Here is a 17742-nt window from a genome sequence, read left to right as displayed (position 1 = left end):
TCTTAAAAGCTGTTTCTGAAAGTCCCCGTAATCCCCGGGGGCGTCAGACATGACATCACACATGACGTCACCTGTCTGGCTCTGTCATGAGCCCCAGCGACTGCGGTATCACATCTGGAGGAGAGAACCTCAGACGCCCCCAGGATGGGACCACAGAGAGGAAGCCGAGATGAAAGGGACCAGAAAATCACCTCAGTATCACATGGTGAGGACGATGAGACATCTCCGGGGGTCCGCATGGTGAGGACGATGAGACATCTCCGGGGGTCCGCATGGTGAGGACGATGAGACTTCTCCGGGGGTTCGCATGGTGAGGACGATGAGACATCTCCGGGGGTCCGCATGGTGAGGACGATGAGACATCTCCGGGGGTCCGCATGGTGAGGACGATGAGACATCTCCGGGGGTCCGCATGGTGGGGGGTGAAGGTCTGGGGTCCTCTTCTAGCTATTGTCCTAGTCAGCGGCATAGGCGACAGCTGTTACTGAAGTGTATAGAAACCGGCCGTATATACAGTGAGTGCGACCCGCCCCCGAGGGTCACCAGCTGGGACTAACCTGGCCAACTGCTTCTCCCGATGCCTTCATGAATTTACCGGCCTTGGTGGCCCCTGAGATGGTGGAGGCTGCGGGAACAGACGCCATCACTATCTCCTGTATACAGGGGGGAAGGGGCACAAACGTTGGCTTCTCCGCTGTTCCATGGCCAGGTGTGTGTTATTCCCTCATTATCCCAATTACAATGAGCAGATAAAAGGTCCAGAGGTCATTTCCAGTCTGCTGTTTGTATTTGGAATCTGTTGCTGTCAACTCTCAAGATGAGATCCAAAGAGCTGTCACCATCAGTGAAGCAAGCCATCATTAGGCTGAAAAAACACAACAAACCCATCAGAGAGATAGCAAAAACAAAACAACTGTTTGGAACATTCCTAAAAAGAAGGAACGCACCGGTGAGCTCAGCAACACCAAAAGACCACGGAAAACAACTGTGGTGGATGACCGAAGAATTCTTTCCCTGGTGAAGAAAACGCCCTTCACAACAGTTGGCCAGATCAAGAACACTCTCCAGGAGGTAGGTGTATGTGTGTCAAAGTCAACAATCAGGAGAAGACTTCACCAGAGTGAATACAGAAGGTTCACCACAAGATGTAAACCATTGGTGAGCCTCAAAAACAGGAAGGGCAGATTAGAGTTTGCCAAACGACATCTAAAAAAGCCTTCACAGTTCTGGAACAAGATCCTATGGACAGATGAGACCAAGATCAACTTGTACCAGAGGGATGGGAAGAGAAGAGTATGGAGAAGGAAAGGAGCTGCTCATGATCCTAAGCATACCACCTCATCAGTGAAGCATGGTGGTGGTAGTGTCATGGCGTGGGCATGTATGGCTGCCAATGGAACTGGTTCTCTTGTATTTATTGATGATGTGACTGCTGACAAAAGCCGCAGGATGGATTCTGAAGGGTTTCGGGCAATATTATCTGCTCATATTCAGCCAAATGCTTCAGAACTCATTGGACGGCGCTTCACAGTGCAGATGGACAATGACCCAAAGCATACTGCAAAAGCAACCAAAGAGTTTTCTAAGGGAAAGAAGTGGAATGTTCTGCAATGGCCGAGTCAATCACCGGACCTGAATCCGATTGAGCTGCATTTCACTTGCTGAAGACAAAACTGAAGGGAAAATGCCCCAAGAACAAGCAGGGACTGAAGACAGTTGTAGTAGAGGCCTGGCAGAGCATCACCAGGGATGAAACCCAGCGTCTGGTGATGTCTATGCGTTCCAGACTTCAGGCTGTAATTGACTGCAAAGGATTTGCAACCAAGTATTAAAAAGTGAAAGTTTGATTTATGATTATTATTCTGTCCCATTACTTTTGGTCCCTTAACAAGTGGGAGGCACATATGTAAACTGCTGTAATTCCTGCACCGTTCACCTGATTTGGATGTGAATCCCCTCAAATTACAGCCGACAGTCTGCAGGTAAAGCACATCTTGTCCGTTTCATTTCAAATCCATTGTGGTGGTGTATAGAGCCAAAAATGTTAGAATTGTGTCCATGTCCCAATATTTATGGACCTGACTGTATGTACCCTGTTCATCTACTATATAGAACCAAACAAGAAGCCTCACTATACTGCCATAAGGTAGGGCAAGCGGGAAACAACCATATAAACCTAAAATGTTGTTGAAAAAAACAACCAAAGAATGCCCAATATATTCAAAAAATATATATACTTTATTTCATAATAAACAGATCATGATTATTCAAGTATTGAAGATAACAAAAAAAAAGTTTGAAAAGTCAGCAAAAAAGACGATGATTCACAGGAAAGTGGTATATGGTACTAGCCACTCAAATATAATGACTGTGATCATCACTCCAATGCATAGCCACTAGACGAGTCTCAGGCCTTGGACCCTTAATAATACACAAATAACAGCATAGACATAGTGGAATACTCAAATAAGTAGGGTCTCCTACGCCAAACCTTACAATAAAGGCTATAAACCGAACTCATCTATAGGCACCTGATGGAAAGTTACAACATACCATAAGACATGATGGAGGGCAGAAACAGCGGGCACAGGACAGGCTGAGAACCTCGACGCGCGTTTCGCCTCAGCTTCGTCAGGAGCTATGAATTGGAGCGATGATCACAGTCATTATATTTGAGTGGCTAGCACCATATACCACTTTCCTGTGAATCATCCCACTGCATAATATACACACACCTGACATGTGTTCCATCTCTTTGGAGGGCTACAGAGACACCGGCCGGGGGACTACGGCATCCAGTCTTCTTTGCTGACTTTTCAAACTGTTCATCTACTATAGACTACATATATATACCCTGTACATCTACTATAGACTACACATATATACCCTGTACATCTACTATAGACTGCATATATATACCCTGTACATCTACTATAGACTGCATATATATACCCTGTACATCTACTATAGACTACACATATATACCCTGTACATTCCACTATAGACTACATTTATATACCCTGTTTATTCCACTATAGACTACACATATATACCTTGTACATTCCGCTATACACTACACATATACACCCTGTTTATTCCACTATACACTACATATATACCCTGTACATTCCACTATACACTACATATATACCCTGTTTATTCCACTATAATCTACATATATATTCCTTGTACATTCCGCTATACACTACACATATATACACCCTGTACATTCTGCTATACACTACACATATACACCCTGCTCGTTGCATGTCTCCTTTTAGTTCTCTTTACTGTAATAATGTTCGTTCTTTGTCATTTGTCCCCAGCCGTACAGAACGTGTTACCTCCAGCCGATACATGACATTAGACAACAGCATCTGAGTAAGGATGGTGGGGGCTCATTAAGAGAACATGAGAGACTGCAGAGACCACAAGAGACTGACACAGGATGAGAGACAAGTGACAGATGAACAACAGATAAGAGACACCAGACACAAGAGCGCTGACTGACAGTCACATACAGGGAGACAGCTCCAGTGTCATCAGACACAATCTAATCTGATCACCATTCATCTGGCAGGACAGGAAAAGGTGATGTGACCTCAGGTGAAGACAGTCCGCCCTCCAGATGAACTGAGCAACAGACACAAGCATAGGTCAGCATCCAGAGCTGTAATCCAAGTGCAGCCAGGATCAATTCTCCAATCACATGGACATGCAGATATATACTGGGGATGAGATGTGTATTTACATACGAAGAGGGGAGGGGGCAGACAGATAATGAGATAGATAAATAGATAGATAGATAGATAGATAGATATGAGATAGATAGATAGATATGAGAGAGAGATAGATAATAGATAGATAATAGATAGATAATAGAGAGATAGATATAGGGTAGATAGATCTGATAGATAGATAGATATGAGAGATATATAGATAGATAATAGATAGATAATAGATAGATAATAGATAGATAATAGATAGATAATAGATAGATAATAGATAGATAATAGATAGATATTAGATACAAGATGGATAGATAGATAGATATGAGATAGATAGAAGATAGATATTTATTAGATAGAAGATGGATAGATAATACACTGACGAGAAAATGGTGACGATGTTTTGCACTTCTGACTTTCCGGCTCCATATCTCTCATCCATTACAGCTCCAGACGTGAGACTCCCATCATTGTGCAGTCCTCTCCGCTATCTCACACATTGGACTTGTAGCTATTCACATATGACAATCCAAAGACAGACTGATAGGGACCTTAGATTGTGAGCCCCATTGGGAACAGTGTGATGCTAAGTCTGTAAAGCGCTGCGGATTATAGTATATATATAAGTGCACACAATAAATAAATAAATCTGATTAGTTCTGCAGATTCTTCCCATGTAACTGCATTGTTATGTTTTGCTCCCAGAAGGACTCCGGCCGCGCTGAAAACCAAAGGTGAATTTACAAAATACTAACAAAATAATAAAAAATAAAATGTAGAATATTAGGAGCAAACCAGTAACGATGCAGTTACATGAGAAGAAGCTGCAGAACTAATCATATGCCGATGTATGTGTGAGATAGCGGAGAGGACTGCACAATGATGGGAGTCTCACGTCTGGAGCTGCCGTGGATGAGAGATGTGGAGCCGGAAAGTCAGAAGTGCAGAACATCGTCCCCCTTTCCTCGTCAGTGTAGACAGATATCTTACCGCCCAACTTTTTGGACGGTAAAAGAGGGACACTTGGTTTATTGTGTGAAAGATCCATTTTTCCTGTATATCTACGCACTTCAATCGTTTTTTCTTACGACATAGCGAAAAAAAATATAATCTGAATATAAAAATTTCGAAAATCCCAACTGCATCAAATAATCTACAAGACGGGCTCTAATATACAGAGAGGCGCCAGGGAAACCCTCTCTGTAATAAGGCAAATCTAAACCTCAGATCAAAAAGAGGGACAGAGGGACCTGAACTCAGAAGGGGCCCCTCAGGAGGAGGACTAACAGGGCCCCTCAGCAGTACATACAATGACATTATATACAGAGACACTGTGGCGGCCAGGCGATCTTGACTAGCCCCAGGAGGGGGGTTGTGAAGAAGTTCTTGGGGGGTCCAGTCATGGCCACCATGCTGGTGACCTCCTGAGTGATTAGCTGATGGTCACAGATCTTCCGAGCTGTAGATTTGGGGAATACATGATTGCGGATGCTGAGGGGGTGACTCTCCCCCCCGCGGCGCAGGGATGATGGGCTGGTCCACTCATCGTCCTCCGCAGCCTCACACTCCATCTAGCGGGCTGGGGAAAGACTGTGACTGAGTGCGAGGGGCGGGGCCACCGAGCTAACCATGAATGGAGAGGGAGAGCGTCACTCTCCAAATATGGGCATTGACGTCACGGCCGGGCGCGCCAATGACTTATAAGCAGCGGCTTCGGGAACCCCCGAGGCGGAAGTGTGATTTAAAGGGCCGGGATCAGCGACTGCTCGTCAGTGATCTCTGCGCCGACATGAAGGTGACCTCCATAGAAAGCCGGCGGCTGCACCGGCTCCTCAGGAAGGAGTTTTCCCGGTGCCTGGTGCTGGACTGCCGCCCTTACCTGCCCTTCAGCGCCTCCAGCGTGCGCGGCTCCATCAATGTCAACCTGAACTCTGTGCTGCTGCGCCGGGCGCGGGGGGGAGCGGCGCCCCTGCACTTCGTGGTGCCCGAGGAGGCGGCCCGGTGCCGGCTGAAGGAAGGACACGTATCCGTGGTGGTGGTGCTGGACGAGCGGAGCCCGAGGTGGCAGAAGCTGAAGAAGGAGAGCCCGGCGCACATCGTGATCAACACCCTGACCAGCCTGCCCGGGGGGCCCCTGGTCTGCTTCCTGAAGGGTGAGCCGGGCCCCACTGTCTGCGTGTGCAGCCCCTGATGTTATGTGCTATGTGTGTATATACAGACCCCTATACTGTATATTATATATACTACTATACCTATGTGTATACAGCCCCTATACTGTATATTATATACTACTATACCTATGTGTGTACAGCCCCCTATACTGTATATTATATATACTACTATATACCTATGTGTGTACAGACCCCTATACTGTATATTATATATACTACTATACCTATGTGTATACAGACCCCTATACTGTATATTATATATACTACTATACCTATGTGTATACAGACCCCTATACTGTATATTATATATACTACTATATACCTATGTGTATACAGACCCCTATACTGTATATTATATATACTACTATACCTATGTGTATACAGACCCCTATACTGTATATTATATATACTACTATATACCTATGTGTATACAGACCCCTATACTGTATATTATATATACTACTATACCTATGTGTGTGTACAGACCCTATACTGTATATTATATATACTACTATACCTATGTGTGTGTACAGACCCTATACTGTATATTATATATACTACTATACCTATGTGTGTACAGCCCCCTATACTGTATATTATATATACTACTATACCTATGTGTGTACAGCCCCCTATACTGTATATTATATATACTACTATATACCTATGTGTGTACAGACCCCTATACTGTATATTATATATACTACTATACCTATGTGTATACAGCCCCCTATACTGTATATTATATATACTACTATACCTATGTGTATACAGACCCCTATACTATATTATATATACTACTATACCTATGTGTATACAGACCCCTATACTGTATATTATATATACTACTATACCTATGTGTATACAGCCCCTATACTGTATATTATATATACTACTATATACCTATGTGTGTACAGACCCCTATACTGTATATTATATATACTACTATACCTATGTGTATACAGCCCCCTATACTGTATATTATATATACTACTATACCTATGTGTATACAGACTCCTATACTGTATTATATATACTACTATACCTATGTGTGTACAGACCCCTATACTGTATTATATATACTACTATACCTATGTGTATACAGAGCCCTATACTGTATATTATATATACTACTATACCTATGTGTATACAGAGCCCTATACTGTATATTATATATACTACTATACCTATGTGTATACAGCCCCTATACTGTATATTATATATACTACTATATACCTATGTGTATACAGAGCCCTATACTGTATATTATCTACAGTTATGTCGGTGTATACAGCCCCCTACACTGGCCCTGATATTATATATTATGTACAGTATATACAGCTCTGATACTGTTATGTACTCTTATACCTCTGTGTATACAGACCCCTATACTGTATATTATATACTACTATACCTATGTGTATACAGACCCCTATACTGTATATTATATACTACTATACACCTATGTGTGTACAGCCCCTATACTGTATATTATATATACTACTATACCTATGTGTGTACAGACCCCTATACTGTATATTATATACTACTATACACCTATGTGTGTACAGCCCCTATACTGTATATTATATATACTACTATACCTATGTGTGTACAGCCCCTATACTGTATATTATATATACTACTATACCTATGTGTGTACAGCCCCTATACTGTATATTATATATACTACTATACCTATGTGTATACAGAGCCCTATACTGTGTTATCTACAGTTATGTCGGTGTATACAGCCCTGATATTATATATTATGTACAGTATATACAGCTCTGATACTGTTATGTACTCTTATACCTCTGTGTATACAGACCCCTATACTGTATATTATATACTACTATACCTCTGTGTATACAGACCCCTATACTGTGTGTTATATATACTACTATACACCTATGTGTATACAGACTCCTATACTGTATATTATCTACAGTTATGTCTGTGTATACAGCCCCCTACACTGGCCCTGATATTATATATTATGTACAGTATATACAGCTCTGATACTGTTATGTACTCTTATACCTCTGTGTATACAGCCCCTATACTGTATATTATATACTACTATACCTGTGTGTATACAGATCCCCTATATACCTCTCCCGATACTGTATATTATGTGCCCTTATATCTCCATATAAACAGATGCCTATTATGTATAGTGTTGAGCGAACTTGTGTTTTAAGTTTGGCGTCTAAAGTTCGGGTTATCGAATCGCATTATGGACTCTAAATTCCGTTATGGTCCGTGGTAGCGGAATCCATAATGCGATTCTTCGATAACCTGAACTTTAGACGCCGAACTTAAAACACAAGTTTGCTCAACACTAATTATGTATATACCTTGATACTGTAAATGATGTATATATCCCTTATAACTACTGTGTGTGTATACAGGCGCTCTGTATATATATAGTGATTATCCTTCTATACCTGCCCCAGTACTGTGTATACATTTCTCACAATGGGCCATCTATAGGCTGTGATGATCATGTATATTACCCCCCCCCCCCCCCCCATGTACAACCCTTTCCTGGGCTGCCCCCTATACAGTACAGTGAGACCCCCCCCCCCCCCCCCCCCCAGCCCCCTTTTCTGGATCCACACTCTTTATGGTCTTCAGCTGTATGAATGTCCTATTACAGGTGTGACTACAATGTCTCCAGTTCATCCACTACTCATGGAGCGGTCAGCCGTCTGGGCGCGGGGGTCTCCTGCCTATCGCTTACAGTATCCCCCGATTAGCAGTATTGGGGTGCGGGTCCCTTGTGGGTTCTCTGTTCCCTTTTTACCATCCCTTCTCTGGGTGTAAATGGATTGTAGTCATTATCTGATGGGGGGAGGGGGGATAGATGGTTTCCAGTACAGGAAATCCAGTTCCTCAGCCCCCACCTCCCCGAATAGACGACTTGTAGTCAGGAAGAGGAGTCTGCTGTTAATGAGATCATCACATCCATTAGACAGCTGCCACGTCCTGTCCTGTGCCCCCCATGGCTGGTGGCCGGGACCCCTGCGTCTTGTTAATGGGGCAGTAAAGTAATTAACCCCTGAGGCCTCTGCCCTGTGCTGGGGGTTATTTGCTGGTCGGGGGGGTCTGTTTGTCGCCTCCAGAATGTAAATGTCTGAAGTGTGATGTAAATGTGAGGCAGATAAGGCAGGAATCTGCTGGGCGGGGGTCTTATCTGGAGGAGGCCAATCCCTTCCCCCGCTCGCTCTGGTCTATGATGTGACTAGAGGAGGAATGACATTATTTTAAAGTGAATTTTCCCCAAAATTGTTTTAAAAAAATCTGTAAGGTGTTTGGTCATCTTTGGTCAGGCTGGTTATATAGGCGTAGGACCTCTGCCATTCAGGACCCGTCACATGAGGCTGGTGGCATCGCCCATCGTGGCAGTAGAATGTCTGTGAAATCTTTGGCTAATCGGCTGGGGTGATTGAATACACCCGGGCTATAGGAGATGCTGTGGGGTCACTACAAGTTCCAGCACATCCTCCCTCCAGGGACACAACAGTCCTAATTAACCCCTAGTACAATAAGTGAAAGGGCCATTGAAGTGGTGATACCCCAGTCAATACAATGCCGCCCATCCCCCCCCCCCTGGGATCTCCTCCCTGTGTCCTGCTTCACCTTCCTGTCTCCCCAGGTCCAGGAGGTAAATGCTAATCGCATCCTCTCCCTGCAGCCACTTATCCCCTGAGCCCGGATTAGTGCAGGACATATGGCCGCTGTCGTGTGACAGGAATAACCTGCCCGGGCGCGGGAAATGACCCCCTTCCATCTCGCCGCCACCACCCAGCAGATCTCCGTATAGCCGTCACATTCTGTTCTGCGCTAATCCGCCGGCAGGTTACATCATTCATTATATAAGTGTCCCCAACTACAAAACGTTGCAATTCTAATAATATATTCCTGGGTGGAAACAATGTATCGATGATGAAAACTGAACGATGTGAATTGTGTCTTGTAGGAGGATACGAGTCGTTTCACACTGAATATCCGGAATGCTGCGTCGATCAGAAGAGCTTATCGCAAGAGGAAAATGAAAGCGACAGAAATCTCCTGTGTGAGAAGCGGCCGTCCTTCCAGAAGCCGTCCTACGACGAGGTGAGCAGGATGGGGGCATCGGGAAGGGGCGCCAGCGTCCTCTGCTATCCGGAATTGGCACAATTGCAAATCTTGAGCCACTGGCAGAAGGGTGTAGGGGCAGCGCCCTTCAATCACTGGAACTTTAACCCTGATATGACATTTCACCCAAAGCCGCCGGTCGTTGTGGGTTTTTCCCTATATGGCGGTACATTTACTAATGAACCTGATTCTGCCCATGTGAGATTAGGAAACCGTGGCTGCCACTCTTCCGCGTCCGTCATGTCTGGTATTGCAGTCTATGAAAGAAGAGTGGCGCAGTTTCTGCAGCCAACAAACATGATTTATTTATTAAAAAAATTCTAATTTTCATTTAATTTACACACAAATGCCCAATCTGATGAATTATGCACCAGCAACAATCCATACTGCGGTTCTGAGAAATCTACTCCAGCAACAGCCACTAGTGGATGCATGGAATAAATGGCCTTCCTGCAGACGTGGCAGCTGCAAATACAGTGCATGCATGGGATAGGCATAAGGCCATCCTTCATATAAGATAGGGCCGGGGGCTATCCATAGTACTCAGTATATTGGGCAGACTAGATGGGCCAAATGGTTCTTATCTGCTGACACATGTTTAATACTCCATTGCTGACTGTTTCCAGGCCTCTAATTACTATCGCAGACTGTAACGAGTGAGGTCTTGATGTACCCAAATTAATTACAGCGCACGTATAGATGGGGACAGGTTGTTACCAGGAGGCGGGGATGAATGTGTTAATGTGTGATGGAAGCGTTGCCTCTCCGGGGATGCAGCGTAGCGCTCGGCCGCGCTTCCGCAGATCAATAAGAGCCCTCGAGGCTTCCTGCTCCAGGATTAGACAAGGAGATGCGCTGGAAAGAAGAGATGCCAGAATATCGTCTGTGACTCATCTCCGGCCCCTATAGACAGGACACTCTATATCCTGTAGATTGTATTACTGCTGAATTATTGATGGCGGCTGAATGTTTCATGACATCCTGTGGATTGTCAGCTCTTGGGATCCGTTGTTTGGATTCTTTATACAATGTTACAGGATTAAATGTCTGGTGAATTGTGAATTTATTTATACATTTTTTTTTTTATTGTTTTGGAGATGATTGCAAATTTCTATATAGAAAGATACTACAGGTGAAAATTTAATATCGTGCAAAGTTTATTTATTTCAGTAATGCAACTTAAAAGGTGAAACTGACATACGAGAGATTCATTACAGGCAAAGCGAGATATTTCAAGCTTTTTTTTGTTTTGTTATAATTTGGATGATTTTGGTTTACAGTTTATGAAACCCCAAAGTCACAATCTCAGGTCCCCTTTGCTCAGGGGGTATGGATTAATTAGCCGACTAGAGGGCGACACTTTGAGCCGAGAATATTCAACCTTTTCACGATATTCTAATATTTAAGTTGCATTACTGAAATAAATTAACTTTTGCACGATATTCTAATTTTTCGTGTTTCGCCTGTATGTGCATCACTGGTTTGGCCTTCTAGCAGATGCAGAGCTACCCAGGGCATGGTGGGAGTTGTAGTTTTTGCATCTGATGGAAATGAGAGATGCTATTTGGAAAGTGATTGGTCATTACGATGGTAACTTCGTTTTGGGAGGGGCAGGCTGTCGGCATTCTGGGAGTTGTAGTTCTGCATCTGCTAAAGAGAAACTGCAGACAGTCAGGGCATTCTGGGAGTTGTAGTTTTGCATCTGCTAAAGGAGGAAAGATACTGTTCATTACTGTGTACATCAGTGGTTCCCGACCTGTGGCCCTCCAGCAGATGCAAAACTACAACTCCCACCATGGTGCAGGAGTGCCACCATTTGGAGAGCAGTGACGTAGATGAAGAGCGTTGGATTACCTGGAGGCTGCCCCTCCCTTGTACTGAGGCCCCAGGACTGGCATAAATCTGGCACTCTGGTTCAGATGGTAGCTTTGGATAAGTCTTTAGGACCCAATGACGGGGCAAACGATTGGTAGAGATTGCCAGATATCCTTTGGGCTGGTTCACCTCTGCTTAATGGCGGCGAGCTTCTCATCGCCTCCACCTTTCTATTCCGTATAAAGGCAATAATATGTCTGTCACTGTCTCTTTACCTAAGCTGTGGGGTCTGTGGGCAGGAAGTGACGTGGGCCTGACGGCGGGAGGTCTGTGTGGGCCTGACGGCGGGAGGTCTGTGTGGGCTCTGTATGATTCATTGGCTTATAATTCTAGGGTGCAGTCACAGAACAGCCTTCCATATTTAGAACTGCTTTGTTTCATCATAGCGAGCGAGAATATTACTCATTTCATCTAAAACCCAATCGCCTTTATCATGAATATTCGGTGACAGTACGATTCTTTTCTATCGTCTTCCAGGGCAGTCCTGTTGAGATCCTTCCATTCCTGTATCTTGGCAGTGCTTACCATGCTTCCAAATGTGAATTCCTGGCAAACCTCCGTATCACTGCCTTACTCAACGTCTCCAGAAAGTGCTCTGATTACATCAAGGACCAGTACGATTATAAGTGGATTCCAGTGGAAGACAACCACAATACGGACATCAGCAGCCATTTCCAGGAGGCCATAGACTTTATAGGTGAGATACGATGCTATTCATCCCATATAAAGACTGGTGGACCATCTAGAACCTATTGGTCATGTACAATGCCGCCCTAGGTAATTGCCCTATGGTAAAATGACTCTCTGGACTAACCAGACCGTTAGGAAGGACAGATGCATTTTATGGCGCTGCAATAAAGGTCAAGGTGCTATTGGGGTCAGTCCAGGGTTAGGGCGGGAAGAGGTGAAGAATGTCTGTCTGTTTTTACTACCAGCCCCATAACGACAGCTGCTCCTGGGATCTGAACATTTTTATGACCCTCAGCCCCAAACCCACCCATTAATTAAAGTCATTTGAGCCGTTTATTTGCCCTTCTGAGGAATTCTCTGGGTGTTACAGCTTTGTAATTACAGGAACTTCTCCTCCAAAGATAGACCACTTGTCTTCAGTAGCCAATATCTCTTAGAAGAACAATAGTTTTTCTACTGGGCCATAAAAGTGACTGATGGTCGGGTGATCAGTGGTCATCTCGGCCATTGTTGATGCAGGTGTGCTGCTCTATGGGGGCCCTGAGAGTTCATGCTCGGGCCAGGACTGCTCCGACATCTTTTCCCCTCTTAGAAGTGATTTCTAACATTTTATGGCTGATTCACGTGACCATGATCACCCGGAAAAACACAGTCCCTGTGGTGGCTGCAGCTCCCCTGACCCTGACTGTACCATAGTGATTTATGATGGTGGATCTATTGTACCGCTCTCACATGGATGATGTAAACAGTATAAATCAGGGGAGCTGCGGTTGGCCCATGAGATGTGTCAGACATGTGTTTCCCAGGCTGATCATGGCCCTTACTGTTCAGTTCTGCTGGAAAGCTTCTATCCATGGAATGCACCAAACGGTGACTGATCTCCACCGTAACTTGGGTGCAGCTCCGGCCTTGGCCTGATGTCATAATAAGTGCATCTTTTGAACAAATCCTGATTCATGCATCTAAAATGAGTGAGTCTATGGGATGGGGGGGGGGAAGACAGTCCAGGCTACTGGCCACTCTATCGCTTGGATGAGGTTTGTTGTGTACAGGCTACTGAAACATCCGCATTGAGTTAGACCATGAGTGGTCATCACATGAGAAGGTCCGGGAAGTATAGTTTATTATCTCAGTGATTCCACCATGGACAGTGACCATCTGTTTCATCCATGTCTATGAACTAGGATCAGCCTAAGGACAGCCGACTTCTGTAGGATGAAACCCACATGCTCCATGACTCCTTTAGTCTAAAATTTACGTGACACTGAATTTCGGCCTGATAAACCTCCAGTGTTTTTTTTTTTTTTCCTTCATGACTTAGCTTTTTGGTGCATGTTGCCAGTTCCTTTTGTTACTTATATACTATGTGTTCTCTCGTACAGATACTGTAAGACTGTCAGGAGGGAAGGTCCTGGTCCACTGTGAGGCTGGAATCTCCAGGTCGCCTACCATATGCATGGCCTACCTCATGAAGACCAAGAGATTCCGCCTGGAGGAGGCTTTCGAGTACATCAAGCAACGCCGCAGCCTTATCTCTCCCAACTTCAGCTTCATGGGTCAACTTCTTCACTACGAGACGGAGATCTTCTCTTCCAAAACAAGCGCTCCTCCGGTCTCCATGTCTTGTAAAAGGGACAGTGTGTCATTCTTCACAGAAGACCTGGACCTTGGGCAGCATTTTGAAGGGTCTTGTTTTTCCTTTCCAACTGCTGTCTTGACTCCTGTCCCACTCAGGTCTCCTGTGCACCAGATAAAACTCGCTCCCATCACTGCTACTTCATCCTGCTGATACGGGATCTGCTACAATGTGGACAAACCATGAACGTTTTTTTAATGTGCAATATATCCGTCAGACTTGTATCACATTGTCCCGTGGAAACCGATGCGTCCGTTCAGCTTACATCCAATGCTTTAAAGACTTTCACATTCTGACTACTGTTTACATCTTCAGGAAGGTCCCATATTGATATAGGATGTCCTCCCAAAGTGTTTAGGTAAAGGTTACATGTGATTTCTTGACTCTCCCACCACTAGAGTAAAGGTATTGAATACCTTCCCCTCTCTATTGCTATATACCCCCAACCCTTCCTAAATTCTGCTTTAGTAGTGAATGACTTTCCAGCAAGGCAAGAGGTTTGTAGGCAGCTGCGTCCCCGCAGAACAGCCTGGCATATACCAGTGCCAGCAGCGTAAAGATGTGGGGTGTTCACACATAGGCGTTGTTATGTGGATCGTGGGTGGAAGCTTGTGCTCCTCCCGGCCTTGCCTTCTCCTCAGGCCATTGGGGGGGTGGTAGTACTTTAGGTCCTTAATGCAACAAATTAAAGGCATCTTGCACAGGGTGAGAGCAGAATGAGCCGACTGCATGCACGACAGTCACACCATGGAGCCTGGCCTAGAATACCCTAGACTGGAAACATTATAGGTAATGCAGTCCTATATTTCACACCTGTCCACATTTACTGATGCACAGAAGAGTAGCGCAAATACACTGGAAAATGTACTAAAAGCCGTGTTATCGGGGAAGGCGTCTGCAACACGATGGAAGCAGCATGCTCCGAATGTCTGGATCGTTCATGGCTTGCTGGGCTTTGTAGTTTCAAAACCAGTTGCAAGCTCCACCCTTGATGCGTGAACCTCCACTACTGGTCCCACTGCCTGCAATCCTCCTCACGTTCCTAATGGGAATCTCCAGGAAAGCGACATGTTTTCTGCGTCCCTACACTGTCCTGTCGAGCTGCTGCTGCGGCCTCTGCACCGACTATTGGAATAAAGCACTATATGTATTACTATTATATTTTGTTGCAATAACCAAGCAATATATACGTCCTGAGGAGTTCCTTGTCCTGAAGGGGCTGAGCCTTAGTTTGGCAGGAAGGACTTGTATGGTCTGTGCCAGTGCTGAGGGGGTTAACACTGGATTGTTTATTTAACCCCTAGACTGCTGGAGAGGCTGGTATGCTACTGTATGATGAAGCTGTTGCTCATTTTCATGAATATTACAGGGTACAATGCAATAATTCTCCTGTATGTTCTATAATGGGGGTGTGAGCCTTCATTGTGCCAATAAATGTGTTTGTTTGTTTTTATTTTAATGAGCATTTTTAAAAAAAAAATTTCATTTCCTAATAATAGTTTAAAAAAACACAAGGATTTGTGGCCACAAGAACCCCGCATCTCTTAGTCTCACCTCCTGTAACTTCAAAGGTCGTCTGTGCAGCTTCATGACTGGACACGCAGCAGATTAGCTGCAAACACGAAACGGAGGAGCAGACCCTAAATGAGGGCCCGTCCTCGTACAAGTGCTGTATTGTCTGGATGTAAACTGGATGATAACAGGGAACAATAGACCACACTCACTACGCTGGCAGCCTGCTGCTCTGTTCCCTTAAGAGAATCTGTCAGCAGTGTTGACCATAATAAACTGCTGACAGCATGAGTTAGGGGATGGGGAGAGCAGAACAAACATACCTTTTGTTGAGCTTTTTATTTTCAGGAGTGGTATAAATATGGAGATTTATTCTGCCAGGTTCAACTTCTGCAACTGTCCAGGAGGTGGAGCTTCACTTCCGTGAACTGCTTCACAGCCCCTCCCCTCTGAGTGACAGCCATGGCATCCACCCAGGAGATCAGAGGGGAGGGGCTATGACGCAGCTCAAAGTAGAGAGCACTTCACGTAGAAGCCCCGCCTCCTGGGCACTTGCAGAAGCGGAACCTGGCAAAATAAAACTTCATACTAACACTACTCCTGATGAGCAAAAAAGCTCTTCAAAAGTTATTTTCGCAATGTTCTCCCAGGTTAGTGCCGTCAGCAGTTTAGCATGATCAAAACTGCTCACAACCTCCCTTTGAATGGCTGATAAGGAGCAATAGACTGTACACGACTGTTCTACAATAAACCTGAAAAGGCAAAGCAAATGCAAAGGACATAGACTGCAGGATTACTGTCCCTTTAAAGGCTATATTGTATATAGTTTAGATATATATTGTATGACAGCAGCGAGGGGCATGGGGCAGCTGACATCAATGTGAAATACACCATATTGGATATGCTGGTGACTGCTCTCCTAATACATATACTGTATACACTCAGCCCTCGCATGTTTATTTCAGGGGAGACAAGTGGTCGCCAGACAAGTGTGACAGCCACTTATCTCCCACCACAGGAGAGGATTGCACATGACGAATTCCAACCTGTTTAGTTTCCCCTGACATCTGCCTGCGGGGAACAGTCTGGAGCGGCTAATGACCGCAAGACTTCAACACCCGGACGTCCAAGAGGTTCTGCTGAACCAAACTGAGGTCACCAGCCCGTTCTTGTATGGTGGGAGGCTGCAGAAATTCCTGCTTTAAGGGTTGTATAAGGACCATGGTCATCAGAGAATGCACCTCCATTACAGTCTAGTCTGACTGCAAAGCCAGGAAATCCTATATGTCGGGGGTGGGAGAGGGGCCCTCAGTTGTAATCATCTTTGATAATCTGCACGACCCAAGCGCACGCTCTGATGTGTTTCCAAATCGTGAAAAACAAGGTCAGGTGACAACCCCTCTGTCTCACTGGGCCCATGTGCCTTGTCCTATTCTCAGTGTGCAGTCTGGTTCCAAAAAGTCCCCGCCCCCCCCCCCCCCCTTGTGGAGAACTGGAGATATCCCCCAAACAAGACATAGAGGAAGCAGGGGGAAAATCTCTGGTGCTCGCCCCCCCTATACAGGCAGAGGTCACCTTTAGTAATGGTGCTTTCTATCAGCCATGGCAGCTGGAAGGCTGGCCATGTAAGATAGCTGTTCCTGCAAGTATGCATATACAGTATTTAGAATATGGAAGAGGAGGAAGCAGCTGCAGGAGCCCCCTGTCCCCCTCCAGACTCCTCTATCCTGCTCCAGATTCCTCTATCCTCCTCCAGACTCCTCTGCCCCTCTTCAGACCCCCCTGCCCTCCCCCAGACTCCTCTATCCTGCTCCAGACTCCTCTATCCTCCTCCAGACCCCCCTGCCCTCCCCCAGACTCCTCTATCCTGCTCCAGACTCCTCTTCCCCTCTTCAGACCCCCCTGCCCTCCTCTAGACTTCTCTATCCTCCTCCAGACTTCTCTATCCTCCTCTAGACTTCTCTATCCTCCTCCAGACTTCTCTATC

The 17742-nt window shown here is 45.2% G+C and overlaps 1 protein-coding gene across 1 annotated transcript; it reads left to right on the top strand.

Moving 5' to 3' along the window:
• The first annotated feature begins 5439 nt into the window (after positions 1-5439).
• Positions 5440-15699, top strand: DUSP5 (dual specificity phosphatase 5). Its single transcript, XM_040436424.1, has 4 exons — positions 5440-5881; positions 9885-10021; positions 12395-12614; positions 13990-15699. The coding sequence occupies exons 1-4, from the start codon at positions 5518-5520 to the stop codon at positions 14394-14396; spliced, it is 1128 nt and encodes a 375-aa protein (XP_040292358.1). The 5' UTR covers positions 5440-5517; the 3' UTR covers positions 14397-15699.
• The last annotated feature ends 2043 nt before the right edge of the window (positions 15700-17742 follow it).

The sequence above is a fragment of the Bufo bufo genome, chromosome 6 (assembly GCF_905171765.1).
Source record: "Bufo bufo chromosome 6, aBufBuf1.1, whole genome shotgun sequence".
In the NCBI taxonomy this organism is placed as follows: Eukaryota; Metazoa; Chordata; class Amphibia; order Anura; family Bufonidae; genus Bufo; species Bufo bufo.
Note: the sequence above shows the minus strand (reverse complement) of the source record. Positions and strands in the feature narration are given on the sequence as shown.

Excerpts from the sequence above, each read along its gene's own strand:
- DUSP5 (XM_040436424.1), top strand. The coding sequence starts at position 5,518 with ATGAAGGTGACCTCCATAGAAAGCCGGCGGCTGCACCGGCTCCTCAGG. Across the intron at positions 5,882-9,884 it reads CCTGGTCTGCTTCCTGAAGG|GAGGATACGAGTCGTTTCAC; the intron begins GTGAGCCGGGCC and ends TGTGTCTTGTAG. Across the intron at positions 12,615-13,989 it reads GGAGGCCATAGACTTTATAG|ATACTGTAAGACTGTCAGGA; the intron begins GTGAGATACGAT and ends TCTCTCGTACAG.